This window comes from Cydia fagiglandana, chromosome 11 (assembly GCF_963556715.1).
Source record: "Cydia fagiglandana chromosome 11, ilCydFagi1.1, whole genome shotgun sequence".
Lineage (NCBI taxonomy): Eukaryota > Metazoa > Arthropoda > Insecta > Lepidoptera > Tortricidae > Cydia > Cydia fagiglandana.
In genome coordinates this window covers 8,610,642-8,635,702 of record NC_085942.1, presented here as the reverse complement: position 1 = coordinate 8,635,702, position 25,061 = coordinate 8,610,642, and the positions used below count along the sequence as shown (strand labels likewise).

The window sequence follows — 25,061 nt, the reverse complement described above, 5'->3', positions numbered from 1 at the left end:
CACACATATACGCTTATACGCACACATACACAGCCTGGGCGCATCAAGAAAGGCAACACTTGATTTGAAGTCCACCTTGTCAACTGTTATGGTTGTCCTTTTTTGACAAACGGCATTTTTAAAAGAGCGAGGAGAGAGAAATGATACTAGTTGCTGCGCCTTGAAAGAGAACAGAAAAGGTTGGGCCCTAGGGGTATTCAATGGCATTAACAATTATCAACAGTTGATTCGATTATTATCTTTCACTGTTTGTGATCGATTTAAAGCCGCGATTCACGCACGAGTGTGAAGGGGGCTTTAGGAAGTCAGAAGTGAGAAAAAAAGTTTAGTGTCTATGGTATTGATTGGTGATGTCCGCTTTAAAAAAAAACCGTAAGTTTAAGTATTTTATCACTTTCGAAGTGTTGTAAAATAATTAAATAATTTTAGGGCAAATTTTTTATTTATAAGTTTTAGTGTTTTTTTATGAAGTTGTAAAAATGTTATTAAATAAACCAAATATAAATTTTGATACAGAATCAGAAAAGTTCTTTAAGATAGTGTTTAAAATAATTGAAATTACAATATGGCCATAATTAATAATATTTTAATTGAGGAAATTTAGCAAATTTTTATAAATTGTATGTAATTGGATTGTTGGATTTTTTTGATTTATCAATATAGCAACACAAGGGATTGTTGAATTTGAATAGAATGAAGTTAGCAGACAATGGATAAAAGAGTGTTTGTATTGTGGAACTAAATAATAATATTTTGTGAATATTACTCTACCTCAGTATATATAATATATTAAGTTTGCGAGTTTATTCGTCGTTTCATCATTAATCAAGGTAAGGTGTATATTTCTGCCATTAGTAAATTGTTGTTCCTACGGAATATGATGACAATTTTCAATGACGTGACGTTAGTGAGCTTCACTGACAGTATCCATCGTAAAAGAAACATTGTGGTGTATCCTCATAACCTATATTGTGCTTGCCTCGTGATCTATAATAAAGAGGAAGGTTTTGAACTTAATTATAAGTGTTCTGTGCAACTACTATAATGGGTAAAGTGCGGTCCGCAACCGGGGCTCCCCGGAAGCAGGGGTTCAACAAGTCTGGGCACTCTATGAACCCCGACAGACCTACGGAAGGATTGAAGGGTGTCGGTAATCCCAGAACCAAAGGCACCATCAAAAGGTTGCAGATGTACCGTAATTTTAAAGCTAAAAGGGATAAAACTGGAAAAATCTTGAGTCCAGCGCCATTTCAAGGCTGGCTACCGTCGGGTACTCGGGCTCGCGTCGAACCTAACCAAAAGTGGTTCGGCAACTCTCGGGTCATCTCACAGAACGCTCTGCAGAAGTTTCAAGAGGAGTTTGGAGCTGCAGTTAAAAATCCGTACCAAGTTGTCATGAAGCCTACTAATTTACCAATCACATTACTCAATGAAAAGGCCAAGCAAGCCAGAGTACATTTGTTAGACACTGAAGGCTTTGATAAAACATTTGGCCCTAAGAAACAGAGGAAACGTGTGAATCTTAAGTTTGGTGACCTAGATTCACTGTCAAAGGCCGTTGAAGAGAATACTGAGAATTATGACGAGAGCAAAGATATAGATAGGGTGCGAGAAGACACGGGTGTTAGAGAGGGACAGAGGGATTGGGTGTTTGGAGCCGGTATGAGCAAGAGAATTTGGAATGAGCTGTACAAAGTAATTGATTCATCTGATGTGTTGTTGCAAGTTTTAGATGCCCGTGACCCGATGGGGACTAGGAGTCCCTTTGTTGAGAACTTCCTGAAAAAAGAAAAGGCTCACAAACACTTAATTTTCATCTTGAACAAAGTAGATTTAGTGCCTAATTGGGTAACACAGAGATGGGTGGCTATTCTCAGTGCAGAATATCCAACGATAGCTTTCCATTCATCGTTGACGCATCCCTTTGGTAAAGGTTCACTGATCAATTTATTACGACAGTTTGCCAAGTTGCACATTGACAAGAAGCAGATCAGTGTTGGACTAATTGGCTATCCTAATGTTGGGAAATCTTCTGTAATCAATACCTTGCGATCGAAAAAAGTGTGCAAAGTAGCTCCCATAGCCGGTGAAACTAAAGTGTGGCAGTACATCACACTAATGAGGAGGATATTCCTGATTGATTGTCCCGGAGTAGTTTATCCATCAGCTGAAACAGACACAGAAAAGGTATTGAAAGGTGTTGTTCGAGTGGAACTGGTACAAAACCCTGAAGATTACATTGAAGAGGTTCTTAAAAGGGTAAGGAAGGAATATTTGATAAAGACTTACAAAGTTGATGGTTGGGAGACGGCAACAGAGTTTTTAGAAAAGATGGCTGCCAGGACGGGCAAGTTATTGAAGAAAGGAGAGCCTGATGTCAACCAAGTTGCAAGGATGGTACTTAATGACTGGCAAAGAGGCAAGTTACCGTTTTATGTTGCTCCTGAAGGATTTGAAGTTCCTCTGTCAAAGCAGCCTAACAATGAAGCACCCAAAGAGAACCCTACAGTTGCAGAAAAGAAGCCTGAAGATAATACTGCAGAAGTAGCTTCTGAGCCTAAAGACAATGAGAAGGAAAATGAAGAAAAGAGTGTAATTTCTGTAAATAATTTGATTATAGCACAAGACTTTGCCAAAATTCGAGTGGGTCTTAAATTTGATAATGATGAAGATGTAAAACCACTTGAAGCTGTAGAAATTCCTGAAGAACTCAAAGATATTGATGCTAAAAGTGACAATGAAGAATCACAAGATGGTGAAGAACAATCTCAAGAGAAAGATGATGGTGATGATTCTTCTGACATTAGTGACTTTTACAGTAATGATGAAAAGGATATAAGTGATGTTGAAGATTATTTGACTAATGACCCAGAAACAGTGAAAGAGATGAGGCGTAAGAAGCTTGAAGCAGCAAGTGGTGCTTTTACAGTGGAAGAAGTTGGAAAAGCAGGCAAGAAACGCAAGGGAGCACAAAATGATGTCACTGCAAAGAAGAAGAAAATCACTGCCAAGGAAAGACGCGCTCTCGACAGAGCTCAACGCCGAACTAAGACAGGAAGCAACTTTTATGAAGTCTCTAATGTTAAAAATAGGAACAGGGATAAAAAGAAACCTGGTGTTTGAACTAATTTGTTTAGTAAATAAATTATTTAAACAACAATTATGTTTTTATTTGTTTAAGTATAAATATGTATATTTCAGTATACTTACTGCAAGTAAAATCTCACTTGGACCATTCTTTACCTCAGTTATGGCTCGTGCTTATTAGATGATATGCATTGTTTCAAAGTACAAAGTGACGTGGGTTTGTACACATTACACACAGCCTGCATCCGCGCCTCTACCCGCTAGAACATAGAAGAAAACAGTTTTATTTCTGTTTGTATTAAATCCAAATTTCAATCACACTCTAAAAGAAAATACCTTTTAAAGCAGCCCTTGAGTAATTAGGTAAATATTTTCATTTACAAATAAATTTGACTAAAAAAATGACATACATTTTATTAAATGCTATTGCATTTTATATTTCAGATGTCGTCCGGAAGTGACAGTGATGAAGAATACGTACCAGGTGAACCTGAACAGGTTTCCGAAGAAGGCTCTGCTGATGAAGAGACTGATCTACAATACGAAAAAGAACAAGAAATCAAGACTAAGAAACGAAAAGCGGCACAAGAAAGCAACAGTAAAAAGAAAAGGAGAACTAGAAATACCGTAAAAGAGCCCACACCTGAACCGGAAAAGGAACCAGAGACAAATCTAGATCCTGTAGAAGAGAAGAAAAGAGAAGAAGATCTATGGGCTAAATTCTTAGCAGGCACAGGATCCGCTTCTAAAGCTCCTGTGAAAGAAACACCAGTGAAACACGCAGAAAAAAGTGAAACACCTAATAAAGTGGAGAATCCTAAAGCACAAGCTAAAACAAGTAGTATTCAAGATGAGATTAAAGCTAGAGAGCAGAGGATATTCCAATTTGCCGGCGAAACTATTGTTGTTGAAAACAATATCATCAAAGAGAAAATTAAAACTGCAGAAGCTCCTGCTACAGGTGATTGTTTAAATTATACTTACATAGTTACTGTAGTATAACTTACAAGTTATATAAATTTGTTTTTATATGTACAGTGGCGTTCTAAAGTGCATGGATAGATGTCGACCGTAATGCCTTAATATTACGTTTAAAACATCTCCAGGATGCACTATTGGACGCTCTGTACCTATACTTATATTTGTATGTTAGATATTTACTACCCTCTTAATTAAGGCGGTCTTCACATTGGATGCGCATCCGCACGCCGCTTCTGTGTGGATAGGACATGGCTACATGCATGGCACTGTACAGCTGCGAAATTGTATGGAAAAATTATGAATGAATTTATTGATAAAGTCGCCATGCAATTTTACGGCTGATGGTACTTTTCACACATCACAGCAGCGTACGGATCTGAATCAATCTAATAACTAACATTAGATTTAAGATTACTATCTGATTTGCGATTCTCCATGCATGGGTACAAATTGATAAACATCTGAACATGTTCTAATTATACATGTCCGTTTTCAGTGAGCAAAATCATCCCGCAACGGAGCCGCGGCTCGAGCGGCCTGGCCGACGTACTCGGACAACTCAACAAGAAGAACAGTCTGTCAACGCTCGAGAAGTCTAAATTAGACTGGGAGACGTACAAGAAAGACCAGGACATCAATGAAGAGATACAGAGTCACAATAAGGGGAAAAATGGGTACGTTTTGTGTGTCTATTAATGCACAATCCTACGCATGTTATGTGGATGTTAGAAGGACGTACATAGATTTTAGAAGGGCAGCTACGTACTGTATTGTGTATTTAAGTACCTTTTGAATACATCAAACTAGTTTTTATGTTGCTGGATTCGTCAATCTATGCATCCAAAGTTAAAACGGCCGTTTTTGTTTTGAGTTCCTAGATCGACGAATCCAGCAACATAAAAATTAGTTTGATGTATTCAAAAGGTACTTAAATAGGTACACAATACAGTACGTAGTGGCCTAGCGGCCCCCTTTTTAGGGTTCCGTACCCAAAGGGTAAAACGGGACCCTATTGCTAAGACTTCGCTGTCCGTCCGTCCGTCTGTCACCAGGCTGTATCTCACGAACCGTGATAGCTATACGAAATTTTCACCGATGATGTATTTCTGTTGCCGCTATAACAACAAATACTAAAAACAGAATAAAATAAAGATTTAAATGGGGCTCCCTTACAACAAACGTGATTTTTGACCAAAGTTAAGCAACGTCGGGAGTGGTCAGTACTTGGATGGGTGACCGTTTTTTTTTTTGATTTTTTTGATTTTTTTGTTGCATTATGGTACGGAACCCTTCGTGCGCGAGTCCGACTCGCACTTGCCCGGTTTTTTTAAATACCTGTACCCCTTTCTTAAATTTAAATAATCATGATTATTTGCAATGGCGCTAGTGTGCACGTTGATGGACTCTAAAATTAAATTAGATTTTCTAAATTTAAAACATTCAATAGTACGTTACTTGTAAATTTGGCTTTATGTCGATAATGTCGATTACAAGTTACAAATTCAAATGTACAAAAACCGGGCAAGTGCGAGTCGGACTCGCGCACGAAGGGTTCCGTACCATAATGGAAAAAAAAAACAATAAAAAGCAAAAAAGAAACGGTCACCCGTCCAAGTACTGACCACTCCCGACGTTGCTTAACTTTGGTCAAAAATCACGTTTGTTGTATGGGAGCCCCATTTTAATCTTTATTTTTTTCTGTTTTTAGTATTTGTTGCTATAGCGGCAACAGAAATACATCATCTGTGAAAATTTCACCTGTCTAGCTATCACGGTTCGTGAGATACAGCCTGGTGACAGACGGACGGACGGACGGACGGACGGACAGCGAAGTCTTAGTAATAGGGTCCCTTTGGGTACGGAACCCTAAAAACAGTCACCCACAATCTTAGATAAAATAGTATTTTACGTATTATTTAATTGCTTTCACAGTTTATTTTTTATTACAGTTACCTGGACCGCCAAGACTTCTTGGAGCGCGCGGACCACCGCCAGTACGAGATCGAGCGCGACATGCGCCTCAGCCGCCGCAGCAACCGATAATTGCATGCCATTATACCTGATTACCTGACCTGGCGCTCACAAATATCTGAACACGCCTCTATTGTCAACCCAAGGCGTTAGAGCGCGTGTTCAGATATTGTGAACACCTTGGCCGCTGCGATATATCTGATGGCGACTGTACCAACACTACCAACGCTTACTCAAATAAATGTTAGTCGTAAATCAGTCTTTCATTATTAGCTTCATTTATCTAGATTTCTATTATCATACAATTCTATAGTTTTTATATGGAAGCTACCAGTGGCGACGCGTCAAAGCCGGAGCCTTAAGGCATTTAACTGGAGTCGCCTTTAAGAACTTACCCCTCTGCCGGAAACCTTGCACAATCGTGCAAACTTTTGTATGGACTGACATGGCTGTACGTTACGTAGAAATCATGTAGCAATAGCAATACATTTGACGTCCCCTCCCCCGCAAAAATCGGCAGACTGTTTTCTACAGAAAATGACAGCCATGACGTCTCCAGTTACTAAATGCTCTAAGGCCGGAGCCAATTATGCTTTTTTCTTTATAAGAATAAGACTGAATAAGAAAAGTACTTTATATTCATGTTATAAATGACCTAGCCTGAGAAGAAAAATAAATAAATGAAAGAAAAGTACTAAGTGAAAATAAGACAGGCCGGAGGGAATTGAGTTCTATGGACGCTCCACCACTGAGAGCGCTATACATAAACAAGCCATGGGTTATTTAATTTATTAAAGCCGTTGGACTTAGTTCAATAGACTTGAATAAGTATAACTGCATTGATTCTGATATGGGGCTATTCATAAATTACGTCATTTCAAATTAGGAAGTCTGGACATCGGATGATGGTAGCATGACGTAGGAGGAAACGGAGTAATTCGAAGCATGATTTTTGGATGATATTAGGGGGTTTGGGATCAAAAAACGATGACGTAATTTATGGACATCCCCTATGTATAGTTGGTTAGTTTACGAAAGGGGGTTGCTGGCGCTGTCAGGAGCCGCCATTAACAGGCGTTCCCCTCTGTTGAAAATAGGCGGTCAATGGTCAACCACATGTCAACCATATGTATGGACTGACGTTTATCTGACATGACGTACCTATACATTTGATGTGCCCCTCCCCCGCAAAAAACGGCAGATTATTTTGTACCGAAAATTTTAGACATGGCGTCTCCATTGGTTATATCCTCTAAGCTGTCAGGTGTAGTTAAATAAAATCATTAATCGCACTATATTTTTTTTACAAGTTGACAATGACATTATTGAACACTCATACCTACAGCTTTTGTTTAAAATAAAACAATTTGCACTCCAGATGGCGCTCTTTGTATGTAGTTCAAAAATCTGATTTGCGCATGATTGACTGAATATATGACGTTTATAATGATCCTCGACAACACTTTGCCCCGTCGGTGCAAAGTTAGTCTAGGCAGACTCTTTCCTCTTTTGTAAGTAGGTATTTTAAAAATCTGAATACAAGCTTCCACGTGCATTTGAGCATTCGTATTTCGATCAAAGTTTATTTCACAAAACTAAGATATGAAACGTGCAAATGGCCCGGCAGTTCAAGTTTGGTCGTAAAATTTTTCGTTCTTCCATAATATGTACAGTGGCGTTTAAAGTGCATGGATAGAAGTCGACCGTAATGCCTTAGTATTACGGTTGAAATTGAAACATGTCCATGTACTTTTGAACGCCAGTGTACATACTTATAACAGTACTCTAGCCATTAGCGGCTTCACTTCGCCATTCGCATCATTAGCGAAAAAGTTGCAGTTCAACAATTTAGCTTTTATGTCTTTCGCATTATGGTATATTTTACAATGTTTTGTGTACCTACGTTCGTCCTAATTAGTTACAGTAAGAGCGGTTTTGTGTAAAATAACGTGGGTTAACTTTTAATATGAGTGAGGCATCAAGTAAAGAGGATAATTGTACAAATACAAAATACAAATACAAATACAAATGCGTTTAACAAATTACACTTATTTATTTTTTGATTTATTGTTTTTACAAATTGTAAAATAGTACTTTAGATAATAAGAATAGAATAGAATAGAATAGATTTATTCGTAAGCACAAACAATCGGAACAGTACATAGTATAAAAGAAAACACAAAATAAGATTAAAGTGCCACGAAATGGCCCCATCTCAGCATGTTGCTGGTGGCTTCCAGCGCTGATCTTCCGATGAGACCATCAAGTGAGAAGAATCACGGGCGGTAACATACAAGAAGAAAAAAGACAGAAATAACATACAGTCAACAGTTAATTAAATAAGAAAAAAGTTACACAGCAAGAAGATACAACATAACGACTAGGAAAGAAAGTCTGTATGTGTATAAGTAGGTAGAGTCAGACCGAGAAAAGTCTGCAGCGATTTTGATAGCCCACGCAGTGCAAGTGTCATTTTAAACTTCAAACTTCTATGAAATTATGACGTGTAAATAACACTTGCACTGCGTGGCGTGTGGCGTGGACTATCAAAATCGCTGCAGACTTTTCTTGGTCTAACTTTACAAAATGATGCATCATTTCGGTGAGTCAAGTCTGATTTCATGATTTGTGTGATTATAATATTAACCATTTTACGTTCCCTATACCACAGAATAAATAATAGTACTAGGTACAGGAGACTCACTCTCTAACAAAACGCGTCTGTCACGATCAGCACAGATATGGCCGCTAGGTGGCGACAGCGCCACGCGCGGCTTATGGCAAACCCCAAAATTGGGGTCGAACGGATGGAGTTTTAGCTACCTGTAGCAAAGCGACGAAATCGCGGAGTGAGCCACGCCTCAGTATTTCTACAAGTAGTTTAGACACATTCCATATTATAATTTGCCAGCACATTCGTAGAAATTGAACACTGCGTAGGCATAACACAAGGTGGCCTTATTAAAGTGCTTGATCAGCGTCAGTTGATAGCTACGTGAAACTATGCGCGAGCTCCCACAGTCACTTGTTACTTAGATCCATCGCACACGATGACTTTGAAGCGTTGCAGTTGTAATACAGTTGCGATACAGTCGCTATATTCTGTTACTGGTCGCATAACGGCTCGGCTACGACATTGCGCGACTTGCGACGGCGGCAGCGACAACCATAGGTTGCAGCTGCAGCTAGGCAGTGTTCGGACCTTTCGTTCCCACATATGGTTGTCGCCGCCACCGTCGCACAATGTCGTGGCTGAGCCGTAAAATCGCACGCATAACTGCGATTTTTCGCGACATTCACCTTTTTCTTTAGAAAGGTTCTTAATGTAACCGACAGAGAACATTGAATAGGTACAGTCAGCAGTAGAAGTTGCTAAGCGGGCCAGGTGTTCAAAATGATCTTTACGCGACTTTATTGATAAGAGAATAAAAGCGTGTCAAGGTAATTTTGAACACCTCGGCCGCTTAGCAACTTCTGCTTCTGCTGCTGACTGTAGGTAGATAGTGAAGTGACAATCGTACGTCGACAAACGCCAAACGAAAAGTAAAAATGTATCGGGGTGACAGATGCTGCGAAAAGTCACGTGACTATTTATTATTGAAGGTTCCATTGGCGTTTTCTATTAACGATTGTCGTCTTGGCTTGGCTCCCAGTCCCCAGACTCTCTAGTTACAAGACAAGAGATTATAAAGTGCCTACCTATGCCAACATAGACTACCTATTTGGAAGATCAGCGCTGGAAGTCACCAGCAACATGCTGAGGTGAGACCATTTCGTGGCACTCTCTCTTTTTTATGTTTTCTCTGTTCAGTATAAGTTTTTATTTTGTGTTTGTGCTCACGAATAAAATTATTTCTATTTCTATTTCTATTTCTATTTGATGCTGACTGTAGCCCCAAAAAGTCGCGCGTTCGGTTTGATACAGAAGTGGTGTTTGGTGAATTGTGGAGGCTTTGCGTTGTTCGCTGTTGTTTGTTGACGCGATGCATATGAGACGAGGAAACTAGAGGTACAAATAGGTACAATATATAGCAAAACGCGCTATTGTGGACGTAGTTCGGTATTTTAACTTGGTGACCCTCACCAGTCTTCTCTTATAGACAGGTAGGTATCGACTAAAAAACTGAGCCGCGTTCAAATGTCCTAAGCCAAGAACCACATCAAACATAGATATCTATAGCAGCGCTAAATGCATCAATAAACAAATCAGTGTAAGCAAACGGTCCCAAGGACCATATCGTTTATTCAGTCATTGAGATCAATGAATCGAGTGGACAATGAATTTGAATATGCGTCGGGCCGCGGTTGGTCGAGTGATTTGCGCACGCTGTGCTAATCAAGCACTAAACAAGGCTCTTATTCACTTTTATTGAGCATTTGCTTCAGGAAACCAGTATAAAAATGATCTCCGATTAGGCAGAATTGCAAAAGATCTCGAGGTCACGCGTATATTGGTATTTTGCGACAATATCGCGTACCGATGAGAAAAACAGTTCAGTTTATTTCTTGCGGCGCAGTGTCAAAGTGAGTTGCCTGCGCTTTGCTTGTGCCTATGAACTACCTACCTAAGTAATTGAAAAAAAAGTGATTCAGTGATCGATAAATCGAGCCGTTCTTAAAGATCGATTGTGTTGTGCCAACAGGTACAGGGCGTGATGTGATCATTCTACCTTTGGTTGGAAATTAAGTAAGCATGACGACTTATGGACGTTGGACGCTGTATGATGGCGGTATGGAAAACGTACAGGTAAGTCACAAAAATATGAACTAAATTAACCTAAAAGTTACCTTCTATGATTTAAATGATTATACCTAAGTAATTTTAAAATCAGATTTAGTTTAAGAAATCCGCAAGCATGTAAGACAACCTTTTCTTTAATAACGCTGTATCTGCTCTTTCCTATAAACTCTATGAAATCTAGCTATGGTTAGTACCTAACTAATATCCGTTGGTATGTTACGTTACGACCATATCCAAGTACGCTTAACTGTAGGGGTGTCGACATTTTAGATAGAACTTTTTTGAAAAGCTCCTCGTGTTGTCCCTCAGGAAAATCTCGCCAAAGAGCACATGAGTTGATCATTACTATGACCTATTTATACCTCAGTATCTGAATCTTTACCTGCCTTTACAATTTATTATGGACGCAGACCTGGGGTTAGCCAAGATAACAATCGTTGACTGAAAACTCCAATCGAAACTTAAATAATGTATGGAAATAGTCACGAAGTCACGGTGACTTTTCGCAGCATCTGTTAATATGCTTATTGCTTACTTATTATCAGGTAATACATATAACTAGACTCTGTGCTGAAAGAGAAGAGTCGTTGAATGTATTGGTTCCCATATATTCCACGACTCTTCTGTTTCCGCACAGACTCTAGGTACTTATATAGGTACCATAACATAAAATAACACAGGTTATCTGCATTTCCCGAAGGTCGACTGGTAGAGAATTCCTTGTAGCATTTAAGTCCGCCTTTTGTACGTTAGTATTTTCTTTTGTGCAATAAATATTAAATAAATAAGTAAAATAACGAAAAGTCTCTACGAGAGTATTAATTGGTGTCGAGGTTAAATGCATTAAATTAGCTTCAGGCTTCAGAGGTATGATGTAATTCTGTCTAACTTTTTTGTCATTGCATTTTATAAAGACGTTCGCACACATTTGACAAATATATAGCTATAACCAACCGTAAAATGGGGCGAGTAGGGCTCGCGGGGAGAGTTGGGTTATGAATGGGGAGAGAATGGTTGAAAGAGGGGTGTGATGGGTTTTTAAGGCTACTGCTACAAAAATAATGTATTCCAATTTAAAATGGAGCTATAGTAATACCCATAATAAAAAAAAAACGATCCAACAATCTTCCAAAATCACCTTTGTATGAAAACCCAACTCACCTCAAATACGAGGGACTACGGGGTGAGGTCGGTTTTCCTGTTTATAGACAGAGTTATGAAATGGAACTAAAATACAAACGCCCCGAACCCTTATTATATACACCATTCAGCTTGCATATGTAAAAATAAAATGTTATCGAGGTTTGAATGTCAGTTTTGCGCCTACTCACCCCATCTTACGGTACACCCTTTTATAAATGATCGTGTCGCAATCGATGTTTCGCAATTTTACTAAGTATCTGAACCATAAAATAAAAACGAAATATTTTATAACTCATTCAAAAGAGTATATTATATTAAAAACCGCGTTAACACTCAATGCCAGACAATAATCAACTTTTGACCTCAATTTCGTCCGGGTCCATAAAGTTCAGGAACAATATGCCGTCGATTGCGACCCAATGCACACGGAACCTTGGGAAGGATGTTAACATGACTAAGTGTTACTCATCGCTCTCATCTTTAGGTAGGTAGGTATTCCTTTTTGTCTTGCATTGTTCTGACAAAATCGTAGCTTGGCCGCATTTAGGTACCTACCTACACAGCTGTGGAATGAACTTTTTTTCTGGACCGATACGACCTTCAAGAAAAGAGCCTTCTTCTTCTTCTTCTTCAGCGTGTGTTCGCCCACCGTTGGGCATACGCCTCTCCAATCTCTCTCCACCTTAAGCGGTTGTTGGTCTCCCTTGTATCCAGACTGGTCCTCATCATCATCATCATCTCAGCCATAAGACGTCCACTGCTGAACATAGGCCTCCCCCTTATGGGGGGTGAATGCCATAATCGCCACGCTTGGCAGGCGGGTTGGCGATCGCAGGCGAGTACACCGAATTTGAGGGTCGCTGCTGCCCGTCCACCGGTGGTCTTGGACGTAGTTTAAGGACATACCCGGGTCCAACCGGGTCCAGACTGGTCCTGCAGTTTCCTTAATATCATCTGACCAACGGTCTGCCTAATACACTTCTTCTGCCTAGCCGGGTCTCCACTCCAAAACGCACTTACTCCTACGAAAATAGCCTACTCCGATCTTAAAAGCCGGCAGCGCACTTACAACCCCTCTGGTGTTTCGGGTGTTTAGGGCGACGGTAATCGCTTACCATCAGGCGATTCGTCTGCTCATTTGCCTCTTATACCTACGATAAAAAAAAATATTTGACCGCATTGGTATCAATAACATATCCAATAGGAAGGAATACTTATAAAATTAATTAGGTTTAGCTTCGACCTGCGACTTCTGCGTGGAATGGTGATGATGATTGATAAAAACTACCCTATGATCTTCCCCGGGCCTCAAACTATCTCCATACCATATTTAATCTTAATCGCGGTTCAGCGGTTTAACATACAGACAATCGTTACTATCGGATTTATAAAAGTATGTAGAGTTTTATAATGATGTCACTTTGACCAATGCCCATTTGAAGAGCAGGATTTCATTTCATTTGGTTAAAAATCACGGCAAAACCACCGACTTTATTTTCATCAAAAGTGGACGTACCGATACGATACCACTTTGCATTACGAGCAACATATGAGCGACAAGTTCTTTTATATTAAGATGAATGGATGTAGAGACGCCAGCAGGCAAAATAGGGCTCTGATTCCCATTTCTTACCAAGTTCAAGAGTTTCAAAAGTACAGCCAGCATAGTGCGAACTTATAAGTCTGCATCTTTAGGTATTTAAATAAAAGCAAACAAGACTCAAATGGCTCCTTAAGCCAGTTGAGGGCAGATGAAAACATTACACGATCAAATAATGTAGGTTAAAGTCAGGACCCCTATTCGACAAGCGACGTTTGACGTATCGTGTTGATCTCCCGTTGATGTGGGAAAAATCATAAGTTCTCGAATACGTACAATGTCAAAATTTGACATTAACAATCCACAGTTAGGGTGACAAGCAAACCAAATCGAACCACCCTTAGTTTAGAGTGGAGTTTTGGTTGTACCAAATGATATTATCCACCGTTGATGGAATCATAACTCAGTATGCGATACAATCAACTGTTGATTTGACGTGGATGCGAAATCTGACAGTTGTACGTGTCGAATTTGGCCCCTGGTCGTTCAGTGACAGATCCAACTAATAAATACCAAATACCACAAGACCAATAAATGTTATAACTACCCGAAAATGTACAAATTACTTGTTTACTTTTATTTAAATACCTAAAGATACAGAGTATAAGGGCAACCAAAGATCACATTATATTGGTCCCTTGAGGCGAGAATCTACGTGAGCGATAGGAACCGATATACCTTAACATAATAATATATCATGTTTCATGTAACACATTGTGTTTTACATGTAGGCATGTTTTGTTTTATCAATCGTCTTTGTTCGACTTTATTATTCACTTTGTAAGTGCATACTGCATAGTAAGTTATTTAGGTTTGGTGGTAGATACACGTGGTTTTTCGCGTTCTGATAAGTAGGCAATTTACTCGAACGTCCATTAGGCTGCTGTTTTTACTAGAATTATGCTTTCTTTAAAGTTCACAGCAGCTCTCCTAAACTCTAAAACAGATAAATGTAAATTATTGCAGACAAACAAATGATGGTCGGTTCAACTGCTTGATCACGACAGACATGTTTTTTATTGTTACTAACTAACATCACACATGGGACGTATTTATTAGTCTATTGACATTTACCAGGCATACACAGTGAGAAGGTTAGAAGCTTACGAAAGTTCACATTTTTGTGACTTCGAGTTCGGTCATCTTAGGGCCCGAATTTTCGATTTTTAGACGTTGGTAGGCCTTCATTCATCACTTTCAGCAACGGAAGAGCGGACTCACAACGCATTTCGCACAAACCAATACCTAGATTGTAAACGTCCTGTTCTCAAATGAATTCATTAATGAACATAGTCTGCCCACTAGCAAGGCAGGTGACGTAATCTGGACCGGTGAATGTAGCCGAGAGGAAAAGTGGGCGCGCTACCGAATGAGCCTGCAGCCTTGCGCCCACGCACTCCTTCCACCCTCGTTCATTCATTAGCATCATGTATACTTAATCTGTTTAGATTCGATTATTACGTTAAATAAGTACAAACAAACAATAGATTGTTAACCAAGGGATGAAATGCACCTGACGGTATTTTCACCATTGTTAAACACTCTACTTTTTTTTCAAATACGAGAATAGTTAGAAAATACCTTGTTAGAGCGTACCTTCTCCTATTTTAAAGGCTGGGTACGCACTTACAACTCTTCCAGTGTTGCGGGTGTCCATAGGGCGGTAATCGCTTACCATCAGGTGATCCGTCTGTTCGTTTGCTCTATATCATAAAAAAATAGTAAAAATAACCATACTTACGTGTGATTGAAAATTGTGAAAGTAGGTATAGGAACCTAGTACGGAACTTACCCGCGCTTGGAACCATTAATCATTTAATGGAGACAAGAAAAAATATTTCTTATTCTTATTTTGTGTTCCGTGAGAATGCGCGAGTCGTGATATATGTAATACATACTTGTGGTCGTTTCCGATACTTAGATAACTTACATCCTACATCAATAACTATTTATTTTATTGTATTAATTCGTTTTATGCACCATCTGGTATATACTGGGATACATTTTATAATACAAACCAATAAAGAAAATAAATTAGGTACCTACCCGGTTTTAGCATTAGAATCCTGTTTAACCTGTTGGTCTAGAAATTAACTCAAAATAATCCTAGGTACCTGCTTTACTTGCTAATAAATGATACGATAAACGTTTAATGAGTGTAACGGCTTCATTAATTATTGACTTAATGCTAAAACCAGGTTTTCTATCTATACAAGTATACATTCACAAAAGATAATTTACTGAATGTTTATTAAACTGAATTAAATATAAGTAGGTTTACTAAAAAAAGTGACCAAGCCGTTCAGTGACCGAGGCCACAGTAAGCCACTTTTAAAAACACAAATCAAAATATTTTATAAAATTTTTTAGACAAATCGTTTAAGTTTAAACAAAACTGCTTAATACAAAACTGAAAAATATAGCTTGGTAATTCTGCGAGGAAAATTTTCTTGGTCAGTATACTTTCATTAATGAAGTTTGCTAGAAAATCTGAGCTCATTTCAGTTTTATTTTGCAATAAAACGCAGTGCAAGGAAACTAATGAACGTTTAACGAAATTCCTCTGAAGCGTGCCATAATGAGTTCGTTCGTCGATAATAATTGTTACGAGCACAACGCGCCTATTGTCGTCGGATTCCATAATATTTGCTCAGGTGTGCTCCGTGAGTTGACCCGTGTAATGAATGAGAAACACTATGGGCCAGTGCGCATGTATACACGCGCGCTCGATACCCGCACTACGTGCCGACTCCGCACGTGTCCATGTGACCAGGGTGCGAACCGAACGTCAGGGAGGCTGTGTCTCGAGCCGGGCAACGTGCGTGGGGTAGAGCTGCGCGCGGCTCACCGCGTCAGTCGCACGCTACCGCCTATCGGAGCGGGCGCCTTCACGACTGCGTCGCGCATTTTTATACACACCGTTCGAAATTTTCGATCATTATACACAACAGTGCTTCCGTTTTCTAACTTTATATTGAATGGATTTACAAGGATTACGAGTGGATTTGATGCTTGAGAATTTTTGAGTGGTGAAAAATTTTCGGAAAAGTGTTTTTCTTGTTTGTGGCGGGCGGGCGGAGAGGGCGCGTGCCCGGAGCGCCTGGTCGGTGGATGGTGCGGCGCGCGCGGGCGCCGGGGCGCGGCCGGCGGCGCCGCTAGCAAAATGTCGATACCCCTAGGCCGGGAGACTGTGCTCCCCACGCAGGTGAGTTGCTTTTCCGTCTTTCCCGAGTTCCCGAGCGTTGCCGTCGACTGGTATGCTCCCTGAAGAAGATCAAACAAGTGATCGCGAACTTCAAGCTTTTTTTTTACATCGGGTAGGTACTTGTTTAAGTTGTATATGGGTATAAGTAGAGTATTATTATGCTACATCACTAAACAGCTGGAATTAACATTAAAGGTAAAAACTACCCTTGTTTATAAATTAAGCAAGTGATTCGAATTCTACTTACCTAAGCACCATGTTTAATATTTTGGGGTTTTAACTAGGTAGGTACTTATACATACTAACTTGGCCCTGTTAGCTCGACAACACTGAAATAATTAGGGATATAAAAAGTATGAAAAAATTATCACGATAAAAAAAATTAAATCATTTGGACAAATTTGTAATTTTTTCTTGATTTGTCGATATGAAAATAAAGTCTTAGTATAACACAAACAATTTTTCGGAAAATGGCGAAGTTATTTACTATTAAAAGATAAGAAAATTTCCAAATTAAAAATTAGTCACAAGGTACGCAACATACGTGTCATATATTATTTTAAACCAAGCTAGGTGTCAACACCTGCGTCCTCGCTGTTATCGTTCGATAGTGGACGGAGTGGTCGGAGATAACGATGTTATTTTTAACTAGCCTTTCCCACGACTTTTCCTGCGTTTACTACATGCCGGCACTCGCGATCAAAGTGGTTTAGAAAATTGCACATGGCTTCACATTATTTTCTTCACTATTGTAGGTACATATAATATACCTATACCTATACTTTTTTCCCATGTAATATAGAAACTCTAAACGCGCGTAAAGTAAAAAACAACTTTTGTTCGCTTCTTTGTCAGTCCCTCATTGTTTGAGCATCATGACTTGGGTCTTTTTTCTTTCACTTTTCCAACCACGACCAATTTATCCCGGCTATTATCAGCTCTTTAGACTTTTTTTACATTTAAGATAAAAATACCTACTCGTTATTAACCAAAACAGTGTTAAGTAGCATTCTACTCCTGGTTAACTATCTATTAATAGTTTAACCAGGGAATTACCCACCATTATGGTTATCTAAGCAGTAACTAAGCAGATAATGTTGTTATGAGCTTAAACATTAGTTGTAGAGATCATCTATCTGTGTTTATACTCGTAGTATATATCACTTAACCTACTAAGGCCCACTTGCACCATTCTACTAACCCGAGGTTAACCGGTTAAACCTAGAGTTACCATGGTTACCAGTACAATTTGACACTAGGTTAACGGTTTAACCGCTTAACCCCGGGTTAGTGAGATGGTGCAAGTGGGCCTAAGTATGTATTATGTAACTACATACATAAGCTTCAAAATTAAACTATTAAAAAATGTAGATGACGTAAAGCCGATTATTAAGTACTCCACTGATTTTATTTAAGGGTTTTTTTAATGTAATATATATTCACGCACTGGACTAGCTTGTACTGTAACCGATATTGAAAATTAACTAAAAATCTTCTAAAATTAGATTAGCGTTATTTCCTTGTAACTATTGTTCACTATTGCGTTGTTTCCGTGCCCATAACCTGCAGTATCTAACCTCAGTGATAGTCCACTGTCAATAAAAGACAAGTATGAGGCAGGCAAGAGTGAACAGGCACCTTCTGGGCGAGCTCGCTCCATCGTAGGCCACGTCTACGCCTCGGCTAGTCTGTGGCCATGAGTAAACCCATGCATAAAAAAAAAAAAAAAAAAAGTATAACGTCATAAAAATTCCAGTAATAATTAGTAATATCAGAAAATTATAAGTGATAACGATACCGATACTATATCGAATACATACAACGCAATAAACAGATGATCACGGTTGTTCAACGTCTTATCGGAGAGTTCGAGAAATTATCGTAATCAATAGCGTATCTTAAACAATTTGCATAATAAAATATTTGAAGTACCTACCAAACTATTGTTATGCAACTTATTAAATATAGGTAGGACCTAATAAATATAGTGCAATATAGTTCCTAGATAGGTACGAATATCGTCAAGCGACAACCAAAACTCTCATACAGATGTAGTGCATAATTGTATTCCTTCGTATTTTCTCGGAAACGTTTGTATTTCTGTCCAGTACTTTTGTGTGAGACTGACTGAAATAGCAAGACACGTTCGTACTTCGTACGTTTCCGTGAAAATACGACGGAAAATAATTATGCACTACATCTGTAATATTTATAGTACCTACTATCACAAGATTCACAAGTTATGCGCCATAGGCCATAGTGAACTGTGCTAGAGTACGGTAGTACTATTAGTTATTCTGTGGCTAGAGTATCAAAATAAGGTTATTTTTTTGCAGTTACTTTTGGTTGTTACCTGACGATATGCCCCATGCATAACAGTCTTAACACAGTCATTTGAGAAAATTGAGAGACTAGTTTGAATTCGAAATTTATTACCAAAAAAATGGTACAGTAAACAATCGCATGAGTTTTCTAATTAGAATTGTTTTGAATATTTCAATTTCAGCATCAATAAAATATATATAGATTTTTGTTGCAAGAAATAGCTCTGTTTTGATTATTATTTTTTATCTGTGATATTATGATAACAACTGAATTTATAGGCACGACATAGTGACACTGAAATATTTATTTAAGTATTTACTTAACATCCTGTAATCTACCATTTACCATGTTGAACAGATAAACGCATTGAACTTTGTAATCAAATTAGTATCATAATGATAATCATTCTATGACCCTAAAATGCCGGAGGGGCCATATTAAAGCTGCATTTCTAACACCGATGATAAAGTTAGGTAGGTACTCTGTTAGTGTTACCATATCGATCGTCCTTATCACGGTATTATTGATTAAATGCACCAAGCGACCTAGTTTGCTGCGCTTCAGTGTTATGATTGAATATCTTGAATACCTTATGCACGTTGTACCTACGTGCCTGAGAGGCTGAGACTGTAACCCGCTTTGAACATTAATCAGCTCTGTAACTTAGCAATGTATCGTAGCTGGTGCGATATCATACAGTGTGTGTCTAACCATGGGGCTTTAAATCCAGGGCTCCAATCTACTCGCTAAACTGAGCTACTTTTACTATGGCACCAACCCCGAAATCCCCAAATTTTTTTTACTTTTTCATATATTTTGGCTGATCAGATGTCGACGTTTTCTATGGAAGAGCCAAAAATTTTTCCCCGATTTTAGGGTTGGTCCCATAGTAAAAGTAGCTCAGTTTAGCGAGTAAAATCAAGCCCTGGATTTGAAGCCCCATGGTCAGACACACCATGTATACTATCGTCCACTGTTAGTGACTATGTAAGCCTTCTGGCTCAACGGTGGCCAGTTAATGTTTCGCATTGAAGGAGTAAGGCCGTTTGTGGAGTAAGTCCATGTTCTGTCATAAAATTGATGACGGTTTTCATGGATTAGTATAAGATTAGATGGGGCATCAGCGGCTACTCTATAAATACAATGAAGGTATGTATTACAATACAATGAAGGTATGGATTTACTTTGGACCCGATTTCATTAGGAATTGGGATTTTCAAGGAAGAGTTTTGGCCGAAGGGTGTCAAGTTCCGGCGGTTCCGCGGCCGGCTCCCTGACACTGCGGAGTTGCGAACTGCTTCGCAACCATAATTGTGTTTTTAGTTTTAAGCTATATTTTGTAATAATATGTATGCTACTTTTAAGGTATCTATGGGCCAATAGTAGCATGAAAATAAATGTTTTCATTCATTCATTCATTAGGGGGAGATATAATTTTATAGCGACGCCAAGGTGGAGGTACTGGAGGTGCATCAACCATTAGGGTTTTTTCTTGCTTCTGTAGAATAGGCTCACTTGACCCGTGGACACAGTTTGCCCGATGACTATAGATAGGCTGAGTTTATTGCAAATTGCGGCATATCTAGTTAATACATTAACACAAACTTTAGCATAAGCTCCCTTGTGCTTTCGTAACACTAATAAATAACCTATTAATTTATTTCGGGATAAAAACGATAGGTAGCTGTGTTTAAGATTAGCCTAAAACTGGCTAAAATGATAATGATAAAAAGATTATAGTTGAGCATCAATTCCCAATCAGTACGGATATGATGGTCGTTCTTGTCTACGTGACAGCGTGATAAAACGATGTCCGTCACTTTCTCTCCCACGGTGTTAGAAAGTGAGTTATTTTATCACGTGGATAAAGATGGATAAAGCCATCCATAATACGCCGGCTGCGCGCTACAAATTGTAGACGTTTACATAGAAACATTCGCATTCATACACTAAAATTGATACCTTTACACTCTTCACTCGTTCAACATCTGGTATGAAACATCAGACATGAAAGGTTTCAATGCTAGGCTGTATTTATAGTTGCTCGGTTGGGTTCGGCGCGGTAAGTTCAAGGCTCTATTGATCCACCAGCCAGCGGGTGCAAGGTTCCCGCTATTTCCTTCACTTTTACACTGTTTCCGCGTTTATATTTGGCTAAAATGCCGGCATGTGATTGTAGTGAAGAAGTTTGCAACAATATCAGTCATATCTAAATGTGACTGAAAAACTTTTTTGAAAAGTTGATGTACCTATTTAACAAAGAAGTAATGTCGCAAAGAATACGACTTATATTAAAATCAGTGTTTAATCAACTGATCATGACGGATTAAGATTATTATGGATTATATGGACATGAATATAATTATAGTGAAGAGTGAGTGCAAACAAGCAAGCAAGCAAGCAGTGGTGGCCGAGTGGATATGACGTCTGACTTTCAATCCGGAGTTCGCGGGTTCAAATCCTGGCTCATACCAATGAGTTTTTCGGAACTTATGTACGAAATATCATTTGATATTTACCACTAGCTTTTCGGTGAAGGAAAACATCGTGAGGAAACCTGCATACATTTTCGAAGAAATTCAAAGGTGTATGTGAAGTCCCCAATCCGCATTGGGCTAGCGTGGGGACTATAACCCAAGCCCTCTCGCGCATGAGAGGAGGCCTGTGCTCAGCAGTGGGACGTAAATAGGCTGAAATGATGATGAATGATGATGGCTTAAGAACTTTATTCTCAAAAAGAATTTACAAAATTCGCTTACTTGAGAATGCAAATTTTATGATATATCTACTTATCTTAGGACTGACGTGCAGAAAATGTAAAATAAATAAGTAATGATTAAGTACAAAACAGTAGTTTGGTTACAAAGTGGGTAGAAATACGTTACTAACCGGCTCGGATAGCTAACTCCTAATATTCTGAAGTTATTTCGATAATTATCATGTCAGCATTTGCGTTTTATCGCGCCATAACGCGTCAATCACAGAACCATTTGTAACCTGACAAATGTCCTCGTTGTCTCCCGTCATGCTTAATTCCGACAAATCGGTCTCGCTTTATCGTCGATTACGTAAACGTCAACGTAATAATCTGTAACCATTATAATAGTCCCTACAATATAGTTGGCCGTGATAAATTGTGTATCGTAACATTACTAACATTCTATGTAAATATTGCCTAACAAAATAATCATGCTGGGATTGCTGGGTTTAACTTACCTGTATTTGACTTTTTAACTTTAAATTTTTCTGATTCTGATGGTATTTTTTATTAGTTATCCTGATGTCCTGAAAAACATTAATAGGTTAGTACTGGTAGTCTTACAAAAGCAACCTTATACTTAAGGCAGACAAATTTAAATTAAAGTTTGTGTTAATATAATATTTTTGTGTTAGTACCTGCCTAATCTTTTCGTACCTACAATATTTTTTAACTCTTGCTTACTCTTGTTGACATTAATCAATCAATGAAATACCTACTCTACTCTTTATATAGCTCACCAAAAAGAATTAATAACCATGTTAAGTAAATATAATAAAAAGCGTTAGATAAAAGGCGGTATTAAAAAGCTTTAATACCGCCTTTTATCACAGTCGGAAGAGATCGCTTATAAGCATTAAGCGATCTCTTCCGACTGTCATTCGATCTCAGAGACATAAACGTACATTTGCAGTACACGTACGTTCACAATTTCGCATCACATTAAATTCTGTATCAAATCCCTATTAAAATTAGCCAAACCATGCGCATTTTGATTAACTCGTTATGAGCAACAAAATGTAGAGTTCATCATTTGCAATGTGTAGTTTAATTTTGAATCTACATGCTTGCGGTTAGGTAGCTGGCTTTGTAATTACACAGTTAATTAACTCCACCTGACCTTACAGTAGTACCAAAATCACATACCTACCTATACAATCCAACACCCTACGATCCTGCCAGGCGTGTTATTGACGAGACCGACCAAAAGCATGCTAGTGTGTTAAAAAAACTATATATAGAGTGACGGCACCAATCATGGACATGTTAAGCGCACTAAATTAGAATTTCGTTTAAAAATGGGATGTTTTTTGACGATACAAAAATGGTGATTTTTTTTTCGGCACTCAAATACATGAGGAACATTTAAACAAAACCAAAAATTCTGTATGTTTAATACATAATTAATAAAAAATATATCAATTGAAATTTACGAAATCACCATTGATGGACATCAAAAATTCAGTAATGGACACCCAGTCATGGACATGGACCCAATTATGAACATCCATTAATGGACACTTTTGTCTTGAACACATAAATGAAATAAATGATGTCACAAATCAACTTTTATTAATGCTATTTGAACTTTCATTTAGATTTCTAAGTTATACTATAAGAGTTTTAGTCCGGTTGCCGGCTGCATGAAACAAACCTGATCAAAAAATAGAATATACCTACCCTGTAGAGGTAACTGACATTTAGTACCTTCCAACGCACTTGGTCGGCCTAGGCTTAACCTGGCAGATTTTGTACAAATGGCAAAAACGTTGGACAAAAAAACATCAAAAAAATACCTCATCGAAAAATAGAATGAAACTTGTATGGTAGGATACCTGACTTTGGGGACAGTAAAAAAAAAAGTGGTCGGCCTCACCTTAGCCTGGCAGTTTTTGCAGTCCGACCAGATTTATTGGACCACATGACAGCTACAATTTACCTCATCGAAAAATAGAATTGTTGACGTATGTCTTGGTCGGCCTCACCTTAACCTGGCAGCTTTTGCAGTCCGACCAAACTTATAAAAAAAAAACATGAAAAAGACCTATCGAAAAATCGTATGAAACTTGTATGGTACGATAGCTGCCTTTGAGGACAGTAAAAAAAAATGGTCGGCCAAAACCTGTATTGGCCGGCCGATTGGCGATTGGGTCGATCAAATTTGTGGTACCACGTGAGAGCTACAATTTACCTCATCAAGAAATAGAATTGGCAGTTTTTGCTGCCAGGCTACGAGTTTTTGCAGTCCAACCAAATTTGTGGTACCACGTGACAGCTACAAATTACCTTGTCGAAAAATAGGATGAAAAAAACGGATTATAATAGCTAAAATAAATCTGTTGACGTATGGCTTGGTCGGCCTCACCTTAGCCTAGCAGTTTTTGCAGTCCGACCAAATTTGTGGTACCACGTGACAGCTACAATCCCTACAATTTACCTCATCGAAAAATAGAATGAAAGAAACAGATTATAATAGCTAAAATAAACCTGTTGATGTGTCTTGGTCGGCCTCACACTAACCAGTCAGTTTTTGCAGTCCGACCACAGTTATAAAAAAAACATCAAAAAAATCTTATCGAAAAATCGTATGAAACTTGTATGTTACGATAGCTGCCTTTGCGGACAGTAAAAGTAAAGTGGTCGGCCAAATCCTGTGTTGGCAGGATCTTGTGTCCGACCAATTTTGTGGTACCACGTGAGAGCTACAATTTACTTCATCAAAAAATAGAATGATACAAACTGATTATAATAGCTAAAATAAACCTGTTGACGTATGGCTTGGTCGGCCTCACCGTAGCCTGGCAGTTTTTGCAGTCCAACCAAATTTGTGGTACCACGTGACAGCTACAATTTACCTTGTCGAAAAATAGGATGAATAAAAACGGATTATAATAGCTAAAAAAACCTGTTGACGTATGGCTTGGTCGGCCTCACCGTAGCCTGGCAGATTTTGCAGTCCGACCAAATTTGTGGTACCACGTGACAGCTATTATTTGCCTCATCGAAAAATAGGATGAATAAAAAACGGATTATAACAGCAAAATAAACCTGTTGACGTATGGCTTGGTCGACCCCGCCTTAGCCTGGCAGTTTTTGCAGTCCGACCACATTTATCCATCCATCTAAGACAAAACAAAGAGCCCAATTATGGACAACTAAAAATACCCAGTTATGGACATCGTCCATTATTGGAAAATAAAGAGCAATCACAAAATCAACCCAACTCAAATGTTTAGTGCAATAAATTAAA

At 38.6% G+C, this 25,061-nt stretch overlaps 2 protein-coding genes across 3 annotated transcripts in view; both read left to right on the top strand.

Moving 5' to 3' along the window:
* The first annotated feature begins 919 nt into the window (after nucleotides 1-919).
* Nucleotides 920-6,139, top strand: LOC134668862 (uncharacterized). The gene is made up of 4 exons (XM_063526336.1): nucleotides 920-3,081; nucleotides 3,532-4,048; nucleotides 4,565-4,742; nucleotides 6,018-6,139. Exons 1-4 carry the CDS (start codon nucleotides 1,045-1,047, stop codon nucleotides 6,109-6,111), a joined length of 2,826 nt encoding a protein of 941 aa, XP_063382406.1. The 5' UTR covers nucleotides 920-1,044; the 3' UTR covers nucleotides 6,112-6,139.
* Nucleotides 6,140-10,644: 4,505 nt separating this feature from the next.
* The window catches only part of LOC134668867 (breast cancer anti-estrogen resistance protein 1), a 146,826-nt gene continuing 132,409 nt past the window's right edge, over nucleotides 10,645-25,061 (top strand). Inside the window, exon 1 of one of the 2 annotated variants that reach the window (XM_063526343.1) lies at nucleotides 10,645-10,786. In XM_063526343.1, the coding sequence (XP_063382413.1) occupies nucleotides 10,733-10,786 (54 nt within the window). In that variant the 5' untranslated portion in view covers nucleotides 10,645-10,732. Of the gene's footprint in view, nucleotides 10,787-16,297; nucleotides 16,729-25,061 lie in introns of those variants that run through there. The other variant, XM_063526344.1, reaches the window with a different exon arrangement.

Coding starts and splice junctions, on each gene's coding strand:
- LOC134668862 (XM_063526336.1), top strand. CDS start 1,045: ATGGGTAAAGTGCGGTCCGCAACCGGGGCTCCCCGGAAGCAGGGGTTC. Junction 3,082..3,531: donor ACTTTTATGAAGTCTCTAAT/GTTAAAAATAGG, acceptor TTTATATTTCAG/ATGTCGTCCGGAAGTGACAG. Junction 4,743..6,017: donor CACAATAAGGGGAAAAATGG/GTACGTTTTGTG, acceptor TTTTTATTACAG/TTACCTGGACCGCCAAGACT.